The sequence below is a fragment of the Acartia tonsa genome, chromosome 15 (genome assembly GCF_053477335.1).
Source record: "Acartia tonsa isolate MP-2025a chromosome 15, ASM5347733v1, whole genome shotgun sequence".
Classification (NCBI taxonomy): Eukaryota; Metazoa; Arthropoda; class Copepoda; order Calanoida; family Acartiidae; genus Acartia; species Acartia tonsa.
In genome coordinates this window covers 22,527,268-22,544,841 of record NC_137274.1, presented here as the reverse complement: position 1 = coordinate 22,544,841, position 17,574 = coordinate 22,527,268, and the positions used below count along the sequence as shown (strand labels likewise).

The 17,574-nt window shown below is 32.0% G+C and overlaps 1 protein-coding gene across 4 annotated transcripts in view; it reads right to left on the bottom strand.

Moving 5' to 3' along the window:
* LOC145307658 (glutamine synthetase 1, mitochondrial-like) overlaps positions 1 to 17,574 on the bottom strand; it is a 31,758-nt gene that overhangs the window by 5,186 nt on the left and 8,998 nt on the right. For 3 of the 4 annotated variants that reach the window (XM_080150149.1, XM_080150147.1, XM_080150146.1), the window contains 3 exons: positions 16,985 to 17,054; positions 14,767 to 15,046; positions 14,345 to 14,522 (listed from right to left, as the gene is read on the bottom strand). The exons of the other annotated variant lie outside the window; for it this stretch is intronic. Coding sequence is in view for 1 of the 3 variants with exons in the window: in XM_080150147.1 (XP_080006273.1) it covers positions 17,034 to 17,054 (21 nt within the window). In the remaining 2 variants the exon portion in view is untranslated. Of the gene's footprint in view, positions 1 to 14,344; positions 14,523 to 14,766; positions 15,047 to 16,984; positions 17,055 to 17,574 lie in introns of those variants that run through there. 4 annotated transcript variants of the gene reach the window in all.

Genomic DNA, 17,574 nt, shown 5'->3' with positions numbered 1-17,574 from the left:
TATAATCGTCTATCCAGTTTTTCCAGTAACTTTCAAATAGTATTTGGGGGCTTGTTGGCTCCCCAAATACCAATATAGTTACAAATAGCCATCTACATGCTGATGGCATCATTAATATGTTTGCTTCTTGAAGAGCATTGTTCCATTCTTGATCATCAAGTAGTAAATCAAGTGCTTTACACACAGATTTGTAATCTGGTAGAAGAACACCATTTACAGTTTTTAAATCTTTAAATGATGTCTTCCCTTTACAAAAAGGGTGTATTAGGAGCATTCTTAAGTAATAAACGTCTCCTGCATTTGGTGTTAGTAATGGTAGTCGACCAAGTGTTAGATATCTTAGATATGAATTTTCGGTTCTTTTTTTCCAACAACGCAACCTGGCATCATAACGGTATTTTTCAGGACATTCCAAATAGGTCACAAACTCATGAGGTTCTAGACTTTTATTAAGTTGAAAGAACTCAGTTAATTCAGTCTTGGTGCGACATGAATTGGGGAGTAAGTTGATAGTTTCCTCTTCAAAGGTCACTTGTTGCTCATTTTCTAAATGACAACGTAGGTTTTGAATACTTGGATATTGACTAAATATTGGGAATTGAAAGAGACGCCAAGCGGCATCACAACTCCCAATACATCTCATATCTAAGTATTGTTGTATTTCATCTCCTGTTTTTATTGTAATATTTTGTCTGGTTTGTCCCTTATGTATATATTTATATATATACTTTGCACTTTTAGTGCTACAACTGTACTCACAATTAATGTGACAGTTGTAGCGAATACTTAAAAGTGGATTGTAAGGGACAACCATACTATTATCTACATATTTACCTTTATATTCTGCAGTTTCTCCTCCGTTTTGAGGAGATCTGCGCCTATATAATGCATAAGATTCTTCTGGATCAAGATATGAATTTGTTAAAAATGGTTTTGGATAACCAAACTTACAAACATTATTTCGTACACATACATTGTTGATGCAATGATGTGTATTTTGATCCAGAATGAGATTACGAAGCATTATTCTTTGATTGTTTTCTTGCATATTACACTCTGGTGATGGACCAGGTGGAATTTCAGCACAAACAACATTATCTAGGTCATTTGCAGAATGACATCTGTCTTGTTCTTGGATTGTAACCAAAATGTGGGCATGTGGTAAACCTCTTTTTTGGTATTCAATTGTGTGCGTTATGGCGAGAACTTTACCAAAGATCTCGCCATAACGTATATCACGCAGTAATTGGTTCAGTTTTAAATTAAAAACTCGAACCACAATATCTGGTCTGTCTTGTGCAGACATGCCTTGACTCAAATATTGTTTTATTTCTGGCCATGCTGGATTGGTTGTCATGGTTATGAAATATGTAGGGGGTCCATACCTGCGCATTGCACACAGTGCATTTTGCACTTGTGTCAAATGCCAACGTACGGAACCATAAAATGTAGGAGGGAGAATTAATCTTTTTCCTACTCTTTCTACTCCGTCGTTATCCATTAGGTTTTTATATACTTCTGCTCTAAAGCATGTTTGGTTGAAACGGTAAAAGTGGAGATTGTTGTCATCTACCACAATTGCCGCCCAACACAAAAATTCTTGGAATAATCTTCCAAACTTTAGTAAACAGTTATCATTCTCATGATTAAGCATGATCATATATTTATAAAATTCGCAAGGTGTAATATTTGATTTTCTCTTACTAATACAGTTTTCAGCTGATTCAATTCCTATGGACCAACCATGTGTTCCATATGGAAACAGCAATGGAAAGCGCAAGGGCATTGAATGCTTATTACGATTCCTAATTAATTGTTTTGATCCATCTTTGGCAATTAAGACATCATCCTTAGACTCTCTATCTTCATTAGCAAGAAGAATGCTTATTTCTTTAAGATTTGTAAACGGTGTATATCTCCCAACATGTCCTTGATTGGTGGATGCTTTTGAAGATAGAACAATAGTGCCTGTAGTAAAATTACTGTAATCACGCTCAAACATCATTTTGAAATCGTGGACATAAGGGTTTACTAACTTGAGTATATTTATTACTCTTAATGTTAGCTCCCTTATGTCCACTCTATCTAGATCAGAGATGTTACGAGGGTAAAATGTATTAGTGGGTTCATCAAATAGGGCATTTAATGTTGCAAAATCAACAATATACTTATTGATGACTTCTTCATTTATGCCTCCAAATAACTGATGAACCTCACCATTTAAGATAACACCTCCTCCTCTAATTGTTTTTGTTTTAGAACATGATAAGGATGAAAATGCACAAGAGCTATTTATAGTTCTTGCAAATTTCAAAAATTGTTTAGACAATCTATTTTCAGATTTTTGTACTAAATCCTTAATATAAGTGGGTGGATTATGATATTTTTCTATTTCCATACATCTTCCATTTTCACAACACAAGGAAGGTTCTTCTCTGAGAAATTTCAGAGAACCGCAATGGACACATACGTATATCATTGGTCCAATGGAATCAGTTGTACGTGATAGGGGTATTACTTTTTTTTCCCCAGTTAAAATTAATTGTGATTTAAATCCATCTAATCTTTTTACAGATAAAGGTTTTGGACTTCTTGTTGCATTCTTACGAAGAGTTGCATAATCATATATGTATTCATTATTTTCATTTTCAACATTAATATTATCTTCATTTACAAAAGGTTCAGGTATGTTTACTTCAAGTTCTTCAAAATCACTCTCATCTGAACTCCTAAATGTTTGAAAAGGTTTTTTTGTAATATATATTTTATTTATTTATTTCATTTATTGTAACATATTTTATAAATTTATTTGCCTAATTGATATTTCATCCATATAAATATATCTTGTCTTCAATCAGCCACAACTCATCAATATGCTCAGAGTGAGAATCTCTAGACAAAGATCATACAAAAAAAGGGTTGGTTGTCTGCAATTTACTGGTTTTTTACAAAGAATATATTAAATTAATTACCCAAATAATAATTCATTAATATTGTCAACAATTACTGGTCCTCTTGATGTTGATGGTCCTTGTATATTTTGACCAGGAGGCCTTGTTGAACTCCTGATATTTAAATAATGTTATATAATTAATGTTTAATGTTTGCTTATCTTTTGTTATGTGTGAGGTTTTAAAGTATTATTAGGGGGAATACCTTGTCTTTAATTAGGCACAATTAATCACTATGCTCAAAGCAAGAATCTCTAGACAAAGATCATACAAAAAAAGGGTTGGTTGTCTGCTATTCAATGTTTTTTTTCATAAAGAATATATTAAATTAATTACCCAAGTAATAATTCATTATCATTCTGAAGAATTACTGGTTGTCTTGATGTTGATGGTCCTTGTATATTTTGACCTTGTGGTTGAAACTCATTTGAACTACTAAATTTTTAAATTATAATTATATTTTTATATGAATCTTAAATAACATTTTTGATTTAAATAAAACTTATATTCTTGTTTCTATATATTTATATCTGAGTTCTTTTTCACACAAGCATATATAATAATTGTATCTTTACATTCATTAACACTGGTCATTTTTAGACCTTAAGTTTTGGAAAAGTGACAGTTTGAGGTTTTTTTTCTTTTTCCTTTTTATAAAATATTTACCTAATTGATATTTCATCTCTTTTTCTCTTTCTCCCCATTTTTTGTCTGAAACAATTTTTTCTCATTTTTGGTATTTTTTTATATTTTTCATATTTTTTTTGATCCTATGATAGTAGCCCCTGTTGTGTTACTTCTAATTTTAAGAAGCTTCCATATAACTTTGGCATGAGAAATTCTCAGAAGCATAAAATGCAACTGAAGTAGAGTTCTACACTGTGGCTTTTCAGCAAATGCTCCAGGGAACTTCCTATGGTCACAATATTATGTGCCCAGCAATGGAACTTCACAGGATCAAGAAAAAATATTAGGTGATTTTTACAATATATTTTAATATATTTGATTAAATTATACTGTATTATTTTAATTTACATAATACATTATACAATATTGTATTATAGAACAACATACTTTATTGTAATACATTATATTATATTTTTTATTTTATTCATTTCAATATTTAAGTTGGAATTGAATAAAATTTTTGTAATTTAGTTTGAACAAAATATAATATTTTGTTTTTAACTAATTCATTTACATTCTATAAGGTAATAGAATCATTTCTAATAAAGTGTGCATTTAAAATGTTTTTTCTTTTAAATTTGACACTGGTATCAATTTAATAAATATGTTCTTTTCATATTTATTTTTAAATTTTCTTTCAATAGATCTCATTAAATCTCGTTAATGAGCACTTAAGAAATTGATCTTCTTAGTATTTCCGAGTTGATGGTCCGGCCTCAGCCTTATCTAAAGCATCACTCAATAATTGTGTATGTCCTGCAGGAAAAGGATCAACCTCCATCTCATCCTCACTAATTCTATGTTCAACTGTATCCATAGCCTCATATAACACTTCAGTGACAGTTTGTACTCCATAAACTTGAGTATTTAACAGTCGCTGTAATTCTATCTGACTTTGTGTAGTACGAATATCTTGTGATTCATATTCAGCTGGAACAAAATTTGGATTATAATAAATTGGATTATATTCCAAACTTGACCAAGTACGAATAGAAAGTGCTCTTATCGAAGCAGTTTCTTCCATAATTTGGGAAGTAAAATCTTGACTTGTCCAACTATCTATGGAAACTCCTCTTAATTGAGAAGTTTCTTCCATAATTGGCCTAGTCAAGGTGTCAGAATTTTTATTCTGATTTGTTTGTGAAGTAAAATCTTGACTTGTCCAACTATTTATGGAAACTCCTCTTAATTGAGAAGTTTCTTCCATAATTGGCCTAGTCAAGGTGTCAGAATTGTTATTCTGATTTGTTTGTGAAGTTAAATCTTGACTTGTCCAACTATTTATGGAAACTCCTCCTAATGAAGCAGTTTCCTCCATAATTGGCCTAGTCAAATTATGTGAATTCTGATTATTTTCAGAAGTAACATTGCCATTTTCATAATTTAGAGAAGAATGGATGGAATTTGCTCCTAGTGAAGCAACTTCTTCCATTCTTGCCATAGTTGTACTATTGTTTTGTAAAGGAGAGGTCCAGTGAATGGATGGAATTTCATCTTAAAAAAAATAAAAGAAAATAAGAAAATGATTGTGACTTATGAAATTTACAGTGTAAAATTAAAATGTGAAAAGAATATTTTCAAAATAGAAAAAAATAATAAATGAGAATTTTGTCAATCTAAAGTTGTTTGGTTCAATATTGATACTTTAATTTTGCAGTAAATTCTACAGATATTAGAGATTGTTGTTGATATTGTTTTTAATAAACTGTTGAAACTGTGTTTATAGATTATGATTTTTGTTTTGTTACTATGTTCAATTTAAATTTTTTAGAAAGATATGATATAAATTACCTTGATCATTTTGTTGTGTACTAGAATGTATTGAATATTCATCTTCTAATAAAAGAATACAAAAAATTTTTAATGCAAAACTTTTGAAATGAACATTTATCCTTTAATAAAAGTTATATGTAAAAAAATTATTAAATGTATGTATTTTTTTTTATAATTTTTAAATAGGTTATTCTTTATTATAATTCAGAAATAATGAAGTAGATGCAATATTTGCCAAATGTACCACTTTTCTGCACTACCTCTCTGATTTTGTTCATACTCAAAACTTTGGTACATTGGGTGATACAAGGATGATTTGTCTTTTGCGGTTTTTGTATGAATAACAAATGATGTGTCTTAAAAAGTTCTACAAAAATGAAGAAATCACACTTACAGGGTGTTTCAAAGTGAAGTTTGACAATCTTTTAGTCCCAGGTGCTCCAAACCGTTATATACCACATATGCCAACAGATAAAACACAGAATGTAAGCCAAAAAATTGATTTTTTCCAAACAGATATTATGGGTATTACGCTTGATATCCAAAATACACTTTTTATTGGACACCCTGTAATAGGTGTATAGGTTTCATGTAAGATTGATGAAAAACTTAAATTTTAAAATTGTGCAAAAAATGGGCTTTTTTTTAATTCTTGTTAGCCACCTTCATAGATAGCTAGATATCTATACATCCAGGGACTATGAAATTTTTTTTTAATTTTTATTTTTTAAAAACATGCACAGGGTGTCCCACAGAGTGTGGTCATAAAACACTATTGCCAAACATACTAGGACACATATTAGAGTAATTTGAAAAAAATAGGCAATTTGGACCAAGTTTTATCACTACAGACGCAAAAATCACACTTACAGGGTGTTTCAAAGTGAAGTTTGACAATCTTTTAGTCCCAGGTGCTCCAAACCGTTATATACCACATATGCCAACAGATAAAACACAGAATTTAAGCCAAAAAAATTTATTTTTTCCAAACAGATATTATGGGTATTACGCTTGATATCCAAAATACACTTTTTATTGGACACCCTGTAATAGGTGTATAGGTTTCATGTAAGATTGATGAAAAACTTAAATTTTAAAATTGTGCAAAAAATGGGTTTTTTTTAAATTCTTGTTAGCCACCTTCATAGATAGCTAGATATCTATACATCCAGGGACTATGAAATTTTTTTTTAATTTTTATTTTTTAAAAACATGCACAGGGTGTCCAACAGAGTGTGGTCATAAAACACTATTGCCAAACATACTAGGACACATATTAGAGTAATTTGAAAAAAATAGGCAATTTGGACCAAGTTTTATCACTACAGACGCAAAAATCACACTTACAGGGTGTTTCAAAGTGAAGTTTGACAATCTTTTAGTCCTAGGTGCTCCAAACCATTATATACCACATATGCCAACAGATAAAACACAGAATTTAAGCCAAAAAAATTGATTTTTTCCAAACAGATATTATGGGTATTACGCTTGATATCCAAAATACACTTTTTATTGGAGACCCTGTAAAATTAAAGTTTTGGCCTAAATAGCATTATGTGCGCTTTTTACATGAATAAATGATCATTTTGGTGTATAAAATGTATACGTTTCATGTAAGATTGATGAAAAACTTAAATTTTAAAATTGTGCAAAAAATGCGTGTTTTTTTAATTTTTGTTAGCTACCTTCATAGATAGCTAGATATCTATACATCCAGGGACTATGAAATTTTTTTTTAATTTTTATTTTTTAAAAACATGCACAGGGTGTCCCACAGAGTGTGGTGATAAAACAGTATTGCCAAACATACTAGGACACATATTAGAGTAATTTGAAAAAAATAGACAATTTGGACCAAGTTTTATCACTACAGACGCAAAAATCACACTTACAGGGTGTTTCAAAGTGAAGTTTGACAATCTTTTAGTCCCAGGTGCTCCAAACCGTTATATACCACATATGCCAACAGTTAAAACACAGAATTTAAGTCAAAAAAATTGATTTTTTCCAAACAGATATTATGGGTATTACGCTTGATATCCAAAATACACTTTTTATTGGACACCCTGTAAAATTAAAGTTTTGGCCTAAATAGCATTATGTGCGCTTTTTACATGAATAAATAATCATTTTGGTGTATAAAATGTATAGGTTTCATGTAAGATTGATGAAAAACTTAAATTTTAAAATTGTGCAAAAAATGGGTGTTTTTTTAATTTTTGTTACCCACATTCATAGATAGCTAGATATCTATACATCCAGGGACTATGAAATTTTTTTTGGCCATCCAGCATCCTTGAAACATGCAATGGACTAAAATTTAGAGTATAAACAAAATCGGAGAGGTAGTGCAGGAAAGTGGTACGTTTGGCAAATAATGCACCAGTAATACATGAAAAGATATTTGTATTACCTTCAATTACTTCAGGTGAAGCTGAATAAAAATTCTGTGAATGTAACCATTCTAAAATATTGTAATATTGTATTAAAAATCTGTTTAGAACTAAGAACTTTAGAAGCTTTAATATTAGAATAATACAGTACTTGACCAGCTTCCTATGTCTAACCTAACCAAAATGAAATCAAAAATGTTTTTGCTAGTTTTTTTATCTCAAATCAGTTAGGTTTGAGCTACAGAAACGTGTAAGTACTCAAAATAATTGTCTCATTTAAACGCATTCAACCACGGTTGTGTTATCTAAATTCGTTCAGTGGTTACCGAGTAATAATGATTTGAAAATTAGGTTACGTTTTTCCTATTTTTGGAAAAGTTGCGTGATTCACTCAACATAGAGAGTTATAGTTTTCACTATAGGCAAGGGGCTATCAATATTAATCAGCAAAAGTAAAAAAACCTGCAAAATTCGAAAATTTAGGTTAGATTAACCGAAATTAAGAAAAATCAGGTTTTTAATTGTACAGGCAATTTCTAGAATGATTTGGCTTTTAAAGATGGCAAATCCCATGTACGTTTTGAGAGCTTTTGGATGGTTTTAATTTTAAACCAATTGGTCCAGTGGTTCGCGCGCTACATTAGTTTAAAGTTTCAAAAGGCTTTTGTCAGGTATTCTACACTTTAATCGGCAAAAATCGGTTTTTAACCGGCGAAAATCAAGCAGCTGATATAAGAATTAGATATGATAAGATTCGCCGCCGTTTTACCGCCGAACGCCGACTGCGGTAGCTGGCAGCTGCCAAATACAGCTGCGGACGCTGAAATTTGTATTTTAATATTTGAAATATAAAATTGACATATAGATTAACATTTATCTTTATAAATTATTATTTATCTGCAAAAAAATTTTATTCTAGCTTCAAAAATAAAAGAATTACAGCTGTTTGAAATTTTTAATTAAAAAAGGACCAAAAACAAAGGTTGTGAAATAAAAGGGTGAAGAAAGCGAAAATTGACCTTGACTTACTTAAGGTCGGAAATTCTTCATAACACAGGGGACTTACACAAAAAAATTTAGCCCTCTAGCTCAAATAGGAACTGAGATAACATGGGGGGCGTTGAACGCCCCCCCCCTCCCGACTGATTAAGGTGCGGCAAGGGACCCGACTGAAAGGGTTAAGGTCAGAAATTCATTATAACACAGGGGACTTGCACAAATATATTTTTATCCTTTAGTTCTATTAAATTGAAATAACGTATTTGGCTGTTCCTTTGTTGATTTTGAGCTAAAAATTATAAATACCTTCAACATAACTTGTGTTATGAGAATGCTCTTCTTGGATAGAATATACCCATTCTAAAACAAGGATAACAACATCCATAAAAGCGAAGCATTGAAACGGTAGAACAAACGGACATTAAAACTTGTATGTATCTGAACTGAATAATCAGAATATAAAATATAAGAGTCGAAGCAAAATTTTAAGTACATACTTACATTTTTAGGAATTGATTATAAGGTTGCTTCGCTTATAGTATTGTTCTTTGTTGATCAAGAAACAAATGTAACAAAAACCAGATCAGACGGATAATTAGATAACATAAAAGGGGGATGTGGAAAATAACCATTTTGGCAGGGGGGGGGGGTTTACTCGAGAGCCCTTAGAGCTAGAGGGAGCTAATTTTGGATTTATGCTTCTATGGGGCCAAAGTTACTTTTAAAATTTTCGTCGACCCCCCACCCCGCCCCCAAAATTTTTTTTTTGGGGGGGGGGGCGGGTAAATTATACTATAGGGTGTTTCTCATAAACGATTTGAGATAAATGGAGCAAACCTTAGGATACAAGTTTTGTAGGCCTATATTTGATTTTAGAATTATCATTGACCACCCACCCACCCCCAAACCCCTAATTTGCGGTTGGGGGGCGAGTGAATTATACTATAGGGTGTTTCTCATAAACGACTGGAGATAAATGGAGCAAACCTTAGGATACAAGTTTTGTAGGACTATATTTGATTTTAGAATTATCGTTGACCACCCACCCACCCCCAAACCCCTAATTTGGGGGGGGGGGGGCAGATGAATTATACTACAGGGTGTTTCTCATAAACGACTTGAGATAAATGGAGCAAACCTTAGGATACAAGTTTTGTAGGCCTATATTTGATTTTAGAATTATCGTTGACCACCCACCCACCCCCAAACCCCTAATTTGGGGGGGGGGGAAAGCGGGTGAATTATACTATAGGGTGTTTCTCATAAACGACTTGAGATAAATAGAGCAAACCTTAGGATACAAGTTTTGTAGGCCTACACTATGTTCCAGCGAGTGACAAAAAATCGTTTTTTACATTTTGGAAAATACAATTTTAAACAATTGATTAGTAATATACACAAGTTTTTGGAAATATAGCCGAAAGGATTAGCTTTTACTATGAAAAATAAGAATTTTATGTGCAATTATACCAGAGGTATGGAATTAAGTTCCTTTTCATCATTGTAAACTACTATTTTTAAGGTCAACTAAACTACATTTCAAATCATCGTGGACCCTTTATTTTTAAAGCTATTTTTAAGTATTATATATTTTTGGAATCAGTATGAAATAATTTATACGTTTAGCTTTTAAAAGAAGTCAATTCTCCATTTTTTGTTGTAATTGTAGATAATTTTCTTAGCCTACCCGATTTCTGTAAAACAGACAATTTTCTTCTAATGAAAATTTTACGTTTGGTTCCAGATCTTTTAAGACCAAAAAAGTCCAAGCAAAAATCTTAAATGGTGATATTAGATGTATGTATAATATCAGAGAACTTTACCCTGTGTATAGGAAAAAAATAACATGGTCTCAAATGATTCCAAATTGCCTAATTCGGCGAGAAATGCAATAAAAAATTTTTTTTTGGTGGCGGCGGTAAACGGTGGCGGGCGGCGGGAGCAGCGGTTCCGCCGCCGTTTTTTTAAAAGAAACCAATAGTTGGGGTAATTAGTGACCCAGCCAAAAAGATTTCATCCAATTATCTCTAAAACTAAGAAAGTAGCACCCAAAATAAAAGTCGAAACAAAATTGTAAGTATAGGGGGGGGGGGAAATGTGGTGACTCGTCACACGACATACCAGCAATTTTATTTTGGGTGTTACTCCCTTAGTTTTAGAGATAATTGGATGAAATCTTTTGGGCTGGGTCACTAATTACCCCAACTATTTGTATCTTTAAAAAAAAAGGCGACAGGACAGCCGCTCCCGCCGCCCGCCGCCGTTAACCGCTGCCAACAAAAATTTTTTTTTTTACTGCATTTCTCGCCGAATTAGGCAATTTGGAATCATTTGAGACTATGTTATTTTTTTCCTATAGTATAATCCACCCGCTCCCCCCCCCCCAAATTAGGGGTTTGGGGGTGGGTGGGTGGTCAACGATAATTCTAAAATCAAATATAGGCCTACAAATTTGTATCCTAAGGTTTGCTCCATTTATCTCAAGTTGTTTATGAGAAACACCCTATAGTATAATTCACCCGCCCCCCCCCCCCAAATTAAGGGTTTGGGGGTGGGTGGGTGGTCAACGATAATTCTAAAATCAAATATAGGCCTACAAAACTTGTATCCCAAGGTTTGCTCCATTTATCTCAAGTTGTTTATGAGAAACACCCTATAGTATAATTCATCTGCCCCCCCCCCCCCCAAATTAGGTATAATTCATCTGCCCCCCCCCCCAAATTATGGGTTTGGGGGTGGGTGGGTGGTCAACGATAATTCTAAAATCAAATATAGGCTTACAAAACTTGTACCCTAAGGTTTGCTCCATTTATCTCAAGTCGTTTATGAGAAACACCCTATAGTATAATTCCCCCCCCCCCCCAAATTAGGGGTTTGGGGGTGGGTGGGTGGTCAACGATAATTCTAAAATCAAATATAGGCCTACAAAACTTGTATCCTAAGGTTTGCTCCATTTATCTAAAGTCGTTTATGAGAAACACCCTATAGTATAATTCACCCTCCCCAAAAAAAATTTGGGGTTTGGGGGTGGGTGGGTGGTCAACGATAATTCTAAAATCAAATATAGGCCTACAAAACTTGTATCCTTAAGTTTGCTCCATTTATCTCCAGTCGTTTATGAGAAACACCCTATAGTATAATTTCCCCCCCCCCTAAATTAGGGGTTTGGGGGTGGGTGGGTGGTCAACGATAATTCTAAAATCAAATATAGGCCTACAAAACTTGTATCTTAAGGTTTGCTCCATTTATCTCCAGTCGTTTATGAGAAACACCCTATAGTATAATTCACCCCCCCCCCCCCAAAAATTAGGGGTTTGGGGGTGGGTGGGTGGTCAACGATAATTCTAAAATCAAATATAGGCCTACAAAACTTGTATCCTAAGGTTTGCTCCATTTATCTCAAATCGTTTATGAGAAACACCCTATAGTATAATTTACCCACCCCCCCCCCAAAAAAAAAAAAAATTTGGGGGGGGGTGGGGGGTCGACGATAATTTTAAAAGTAACTTTGGCCCCATAGAAGCTTAAATCAAAAATTAGCTCCCTCTAGCTCTAAGGGTTCTCGAGTAAACCCCCCCCCCCTGCCCAAATGGTTATTTTCCACATCCCCCTTTTGTTGTTAAAAAATATAAAAATCAACATGTACCGACATTCTGGTAATGATTATAGAGTTGCTTTGCTTTTTAAATTGTACCTAACTACTAAAGGAATCATCATGCTAAGTTTGAAATCCATAGGACAATTCTAACATGCCTAAATTAAGGAATGAAAGCTATCTATCTCGGACAAAAAATCAACATGTTTAAAATGGAAGTACGGACATTCTGGTAATGATTATAAAGTTGCTATGCTTTCTAAATCATACCTAACTACTACAGGAAACATCATACAAAGTTTAAAATTGATGGGACAATTGTAACATGTCTAAATTAATGAATAAAAGCTATCTATCTCGGACGGACGGACGTACGGACGGACAGACCCTAATTATAGGAAAGCTTTGCTTTTAAAAATGTTCAACAATTAATAATTTAAAAATTTTCACACTTATTTCTATTAACTTTTCAACATATTTTCTGTTACATTAAGAATAGACAAAAGTAAACTTAAATAAATAAGCTTGTATTTAAGGAAATGATGTAATTTCTTTTGCTTTAACTCAGAAATGACTTAATTTTTGCTCCTGTTAAGTTCTAATGTGCATTTGGTAAGTACGTCTTGCTTTTTTGGAGGAGCGAAGCTACCCTATTTTTAAGAAATCTATAAACCTTCATAACTTTAGCTAGGATAGGAATATTTTAACAAAATTAATGTCTATGTAAATATTTCTTCAATGCAAACAAGGTTTGTGAACATGAATATAGCGTCAGGTGCACCCAATTCGAGTCCCGGCTTTTTTAGGTAGGCCCAGAATAAGTAAAATAGGACACTTATAAGGCATATTTTAAAATAATTTTTTAACAGATATAAACAACAATAACATAATTTTCAAAACACTTTTGATTTTGTGTTAATACCTTTACTCTGAGTCTAGCTATCTTCACTTAAAGTTTGTATAAGAATATAAACCTAATTAATTATTATTTTAATAAACATAAATGTTTTTTTTGTTGCTTGGAAAAAATTATGTAAAAAATCGGGAAAATCGTCGAAATGTCATTAAAAATAAATATTTTTCAAAAATTTCTTTTCTAGCTGTCCACTTACAGCCATTATTAATTCCTAGGATAGATAAAAGTCGATTTTAAATTGTTTGGATGTCCCGATTTTTTTCAAAATATCCCACTGTGTAATATAAACATTATTATAAATAAGGCGTTATTTGATACTAATGTTGTTCCTTACCTGTTGTGTAGCTGCTGTAGCTGTGAATAGAACTCATTTTATTCTGAAAGAAGAATATTGTAGTAAATTTTAGTAACATATTTGGAATTTTAACCCAAACCTAACTAAACCTCAAGTTAGAAAATTATTTTTTATTTCAATGTCTACGGCCATACCATGCAGTTCTCGTCCGATCACTAAAGTTAAGTAACATTGGGCCAAGTTAGTACTTAGATGGGTGACCGCCTAGGAATACTAGAAAACCTCACACAAGTTTAAAGTATTTTGTAATTCAATGTCTACGACCATAAGTTCGCTTAAAGGTTTCTTGAGAACTTAGCTGCTTTTAAATTAACTATCGGATACAACCCTAGACGCTTCTAGGGGCACTTTAAGAGGACAGACACCAATTAACAATTGAATTTCTTATTAAAAGTTAAAAAAAATGTACGTTTGACATTGAACTATCTTTTTAAAATTTAATTACTCTAGGGAGGGTGGTGGTACCCTCCCCCATAATAGTTTTAAACCTTCCCAGGACATATGAGAATCTACCCTGTTAGGAAGAACCTAATAGGTTCAAAGATTAGCAAGATCCTTTGATACTGACACACAGATCACATACAGACAACATCCTGTTACTTTAAATAAGCATAACCTTTTTTTTGATATAAAGATACACACACAAACATCCCGTTACTTTAGAATAAAGTAACATTTTTTTAAAAAAAACAGTTTATTGAAAAAAAGAAATGCTTAATTCAATTTTTTAAGGTCGGCAGTAACCTCTGCCACACTCACACTCTCAGTCATTTCAATGTCTTTGTGAGTTTTAATATTTCTGGGAACAAATTTTGGTTTGTCTTGAGGTCTGTCATAGGGCTTCTTGTTGTTCCTTAACAAAAAACAAAAAATTTTTCATTTCTAACATTTTTAAAAATTAACTTATTAACTTATTAAACTAAGTCATTTAGTCGCTTGAGGAGGGGGGGGGGGGTCAGACAAAATTTTTAGAACTAAACTATATTAATTTCTTTAAGAAATCGGTTTTATGGTACTTCAACGCAACAAAATGGCCAGTATTAACAAAAAAAAGTAAAAGACGAAAAGCTAAAAGAATAGTTTGGATATTAACTTACTTATTGTTTATAGGCACATCAGTCCCATTACCATTATTAATAATGGTAATGGAAGACTTGGAGATTGTATAATTAAAAGTTGTTGACATTTTAATCTAAAAGTAATAGCCTTATATGATATGCTAATATTAGAAATGATTTTAAGTTTAGTAAAAAAGACATAAAATGCAAATTTATTAATTAATACAAATAAAATATATTTGGTGGTCTGCCAGATCACCACCTCAAAACAGAACTATATGTTGTGTAGCTGAGGACCCTTGGTTCTTGGTTCAACTATCTAAAATAAAGAAGTTATTTTAAAGAAACCTGCAAAATGATAGTGTGGGTGTGATGGTCTCAAATGATTCCAAATTGCCTATTTTAAAGTGCCACAAGAGGCCTCTAGGGGCAAATATGGATGGACGGACAGACGGACAAACGGACATTTCGAATTATAGAATAGCTTTACTACTAGCTTTTGAATAATCATAATAAAAATGTATAATAAAGGGTGTGCAAAAAAAAATGCGGACTTTTTTAAAATTTAAATTGCGCGGCTTGTGTTAATAGTAGAAAAATGTTACGCATATCGTTAGAACCGTTATGAAGTCTATTTTTTGGAAATATAAAAACGATTCCTATGCTACGTATAGTTTAGGAGCTATGTGGTAAAATGTCCCAACTAGCTTAAAACTTGACTTGCGAGTAAATCATGAAAGATTAAATTAAAGGGTATGCAAATAAAAATACGTACATTTTTAAAATTCTAATTGCTCAGCTTGTGTTAATAGTAGAAAAACGTTATGCATACCTTTAGAACCGCTATAAAGTCTAATTTTTGGAAATATAAAAACGATTCCTGTGCTACGTATAATTTATGAGCTATGTGGTAGAATGTCCCCACTGAATTAAAACTTGACTTGCGAGAAAATCATTAAAGATTAAATTTTTCCACTTTTCTCACATTTATCAATACAGCTCCTAAACTAAAAATAGCACAAAAATCGTACTTATATTTCAATAAAATATAGCTTATGACGGTTCTAACGATATGCACAGCATTTTTCTACTATTCACACAAGCCGAGCAGTTTGAATTTTAAAAATGTCCGCATTTTTGCACACACTTTTTTTTATCTTTAATGATTTACTCTCAAGTCAAGTTTTAAGTCAGTTGGAACATTCTACTACGTAGCTCCTAAACTATAAGTTGCACAGTAATGGTTCTTATATTTCCAAAAAATAGACTTCATAGTGGTTCTAACGATATGCACAACGTTTTTCTACTAGTAACACAAGCCGCGCAATCTCAAATTTAAAAAGGTACATATTTTTTTGTATGTTTAATCTTTAATGATTTACTCGCAAGTCAAGTTTTAAGCCAGTTGGGACATTTTACCACATAGCTCCTAAACTATACGTAGCACAGGAATCGTTTTTATATTTCCAAACATTAGACTTCATAACGGTTCTAACGATATGCGTAACATTTTTCTACTATTAACACAAGCCGCGCAATTTCAATTTAAAAAAAGTCCGCATTTTTTTTTGCACACCCTTTAGATGAAGCAAAATTGAAAGTAAATTTTTTTGAAAAACTGCTTGATACAGGATAATGTTTATGAACACACTTAAAGAAGGTGTATCAACTTTTTCACTTTTTATTTAAGATAGCTAGCCGGTGCTTTTAGTAAGTAATAGATGTAAAAAATTTTCTAGAATTCAGATATGCAATCGGTTTTTTCGTAGAGCTCTTATTTTTTAAGTTTTTAAAGTTTTTATGAAACCGAGGTTAAAAAAATGTATTTTTTCAATAATTACTCAACAGAATTTTAAAAGTAAGGTGTCAAATTAAAGATATTACAATTTTCGTTCAAACTGGCCATTTTCTTCTTTTATTTTGTTGCGTTTTAGTACCTTAAAACCGACTTAATTATTTTTTTTAAAAACTTAAATTACTTAAAAAATAAGAGGTCTACAAAAAAACCGATTGCATATCTGAATTCTATGAAAAATTTTACATATATTACTTACTAAAACCACCGGCTAGCTATCTTAAATAAAAAGTGAAAAAGTTGATACAGCTTCTTTTAGGACTAAATTATATAGTTTAAAATATGTTTAAAATGGACGTATGAAAATTCTTTTAATGATTATAGAGTTGGTACGTTTTCTAAATTGTACTTAACAGGAATCACCATGCAAAGTTTGAAATCGATAGGAGAATTCTAAGTTACCTAAATTAACAAAATTCTACTGTTCTGGCAGACCTGTAAACCAACCTTCTCAACTTGCAGGCCCAACTATCTAAAATAATATTTATTTTAAAGAAAACCATTCAGCTGTCTATCTTTAATAAGAGCCGAGAAAATCACGTTTCCCTTATTCTATCTCACACGGAAGGACGGACAGACAGACGGACAGACGGAAATTTTGAATTATAGAGTAGCTTTGCTACTAAAAATTGTATTTTCAATTAAAATATACTTAAATTTTTTCTTATTTTTTAAGTTTTTAAAGTTTTTATTAAACCGAGGTTAAAAAAATGTATTTTTTCAATAATTACACAACAGAATTTTAAAAGTAAGGTGTCAAATTAAAGATATTACTATTTTCGTTCAAACTGGCCATTTTCTTCTTTTATTTTGTTGCGTTTTAGTACCTTAAAACCGACTTAATTATTTTTTTTAAAAACTTAAATTACTTAAAAAATAAGAGGTCTACAAAAAAACCGATTGCATATCTGAATTCTATGAAAAATTTTACATATATTACTTACTAAAACCACCGGCTAGCTATCTTAAATAAAAAGTGAAAAAGTTGATAC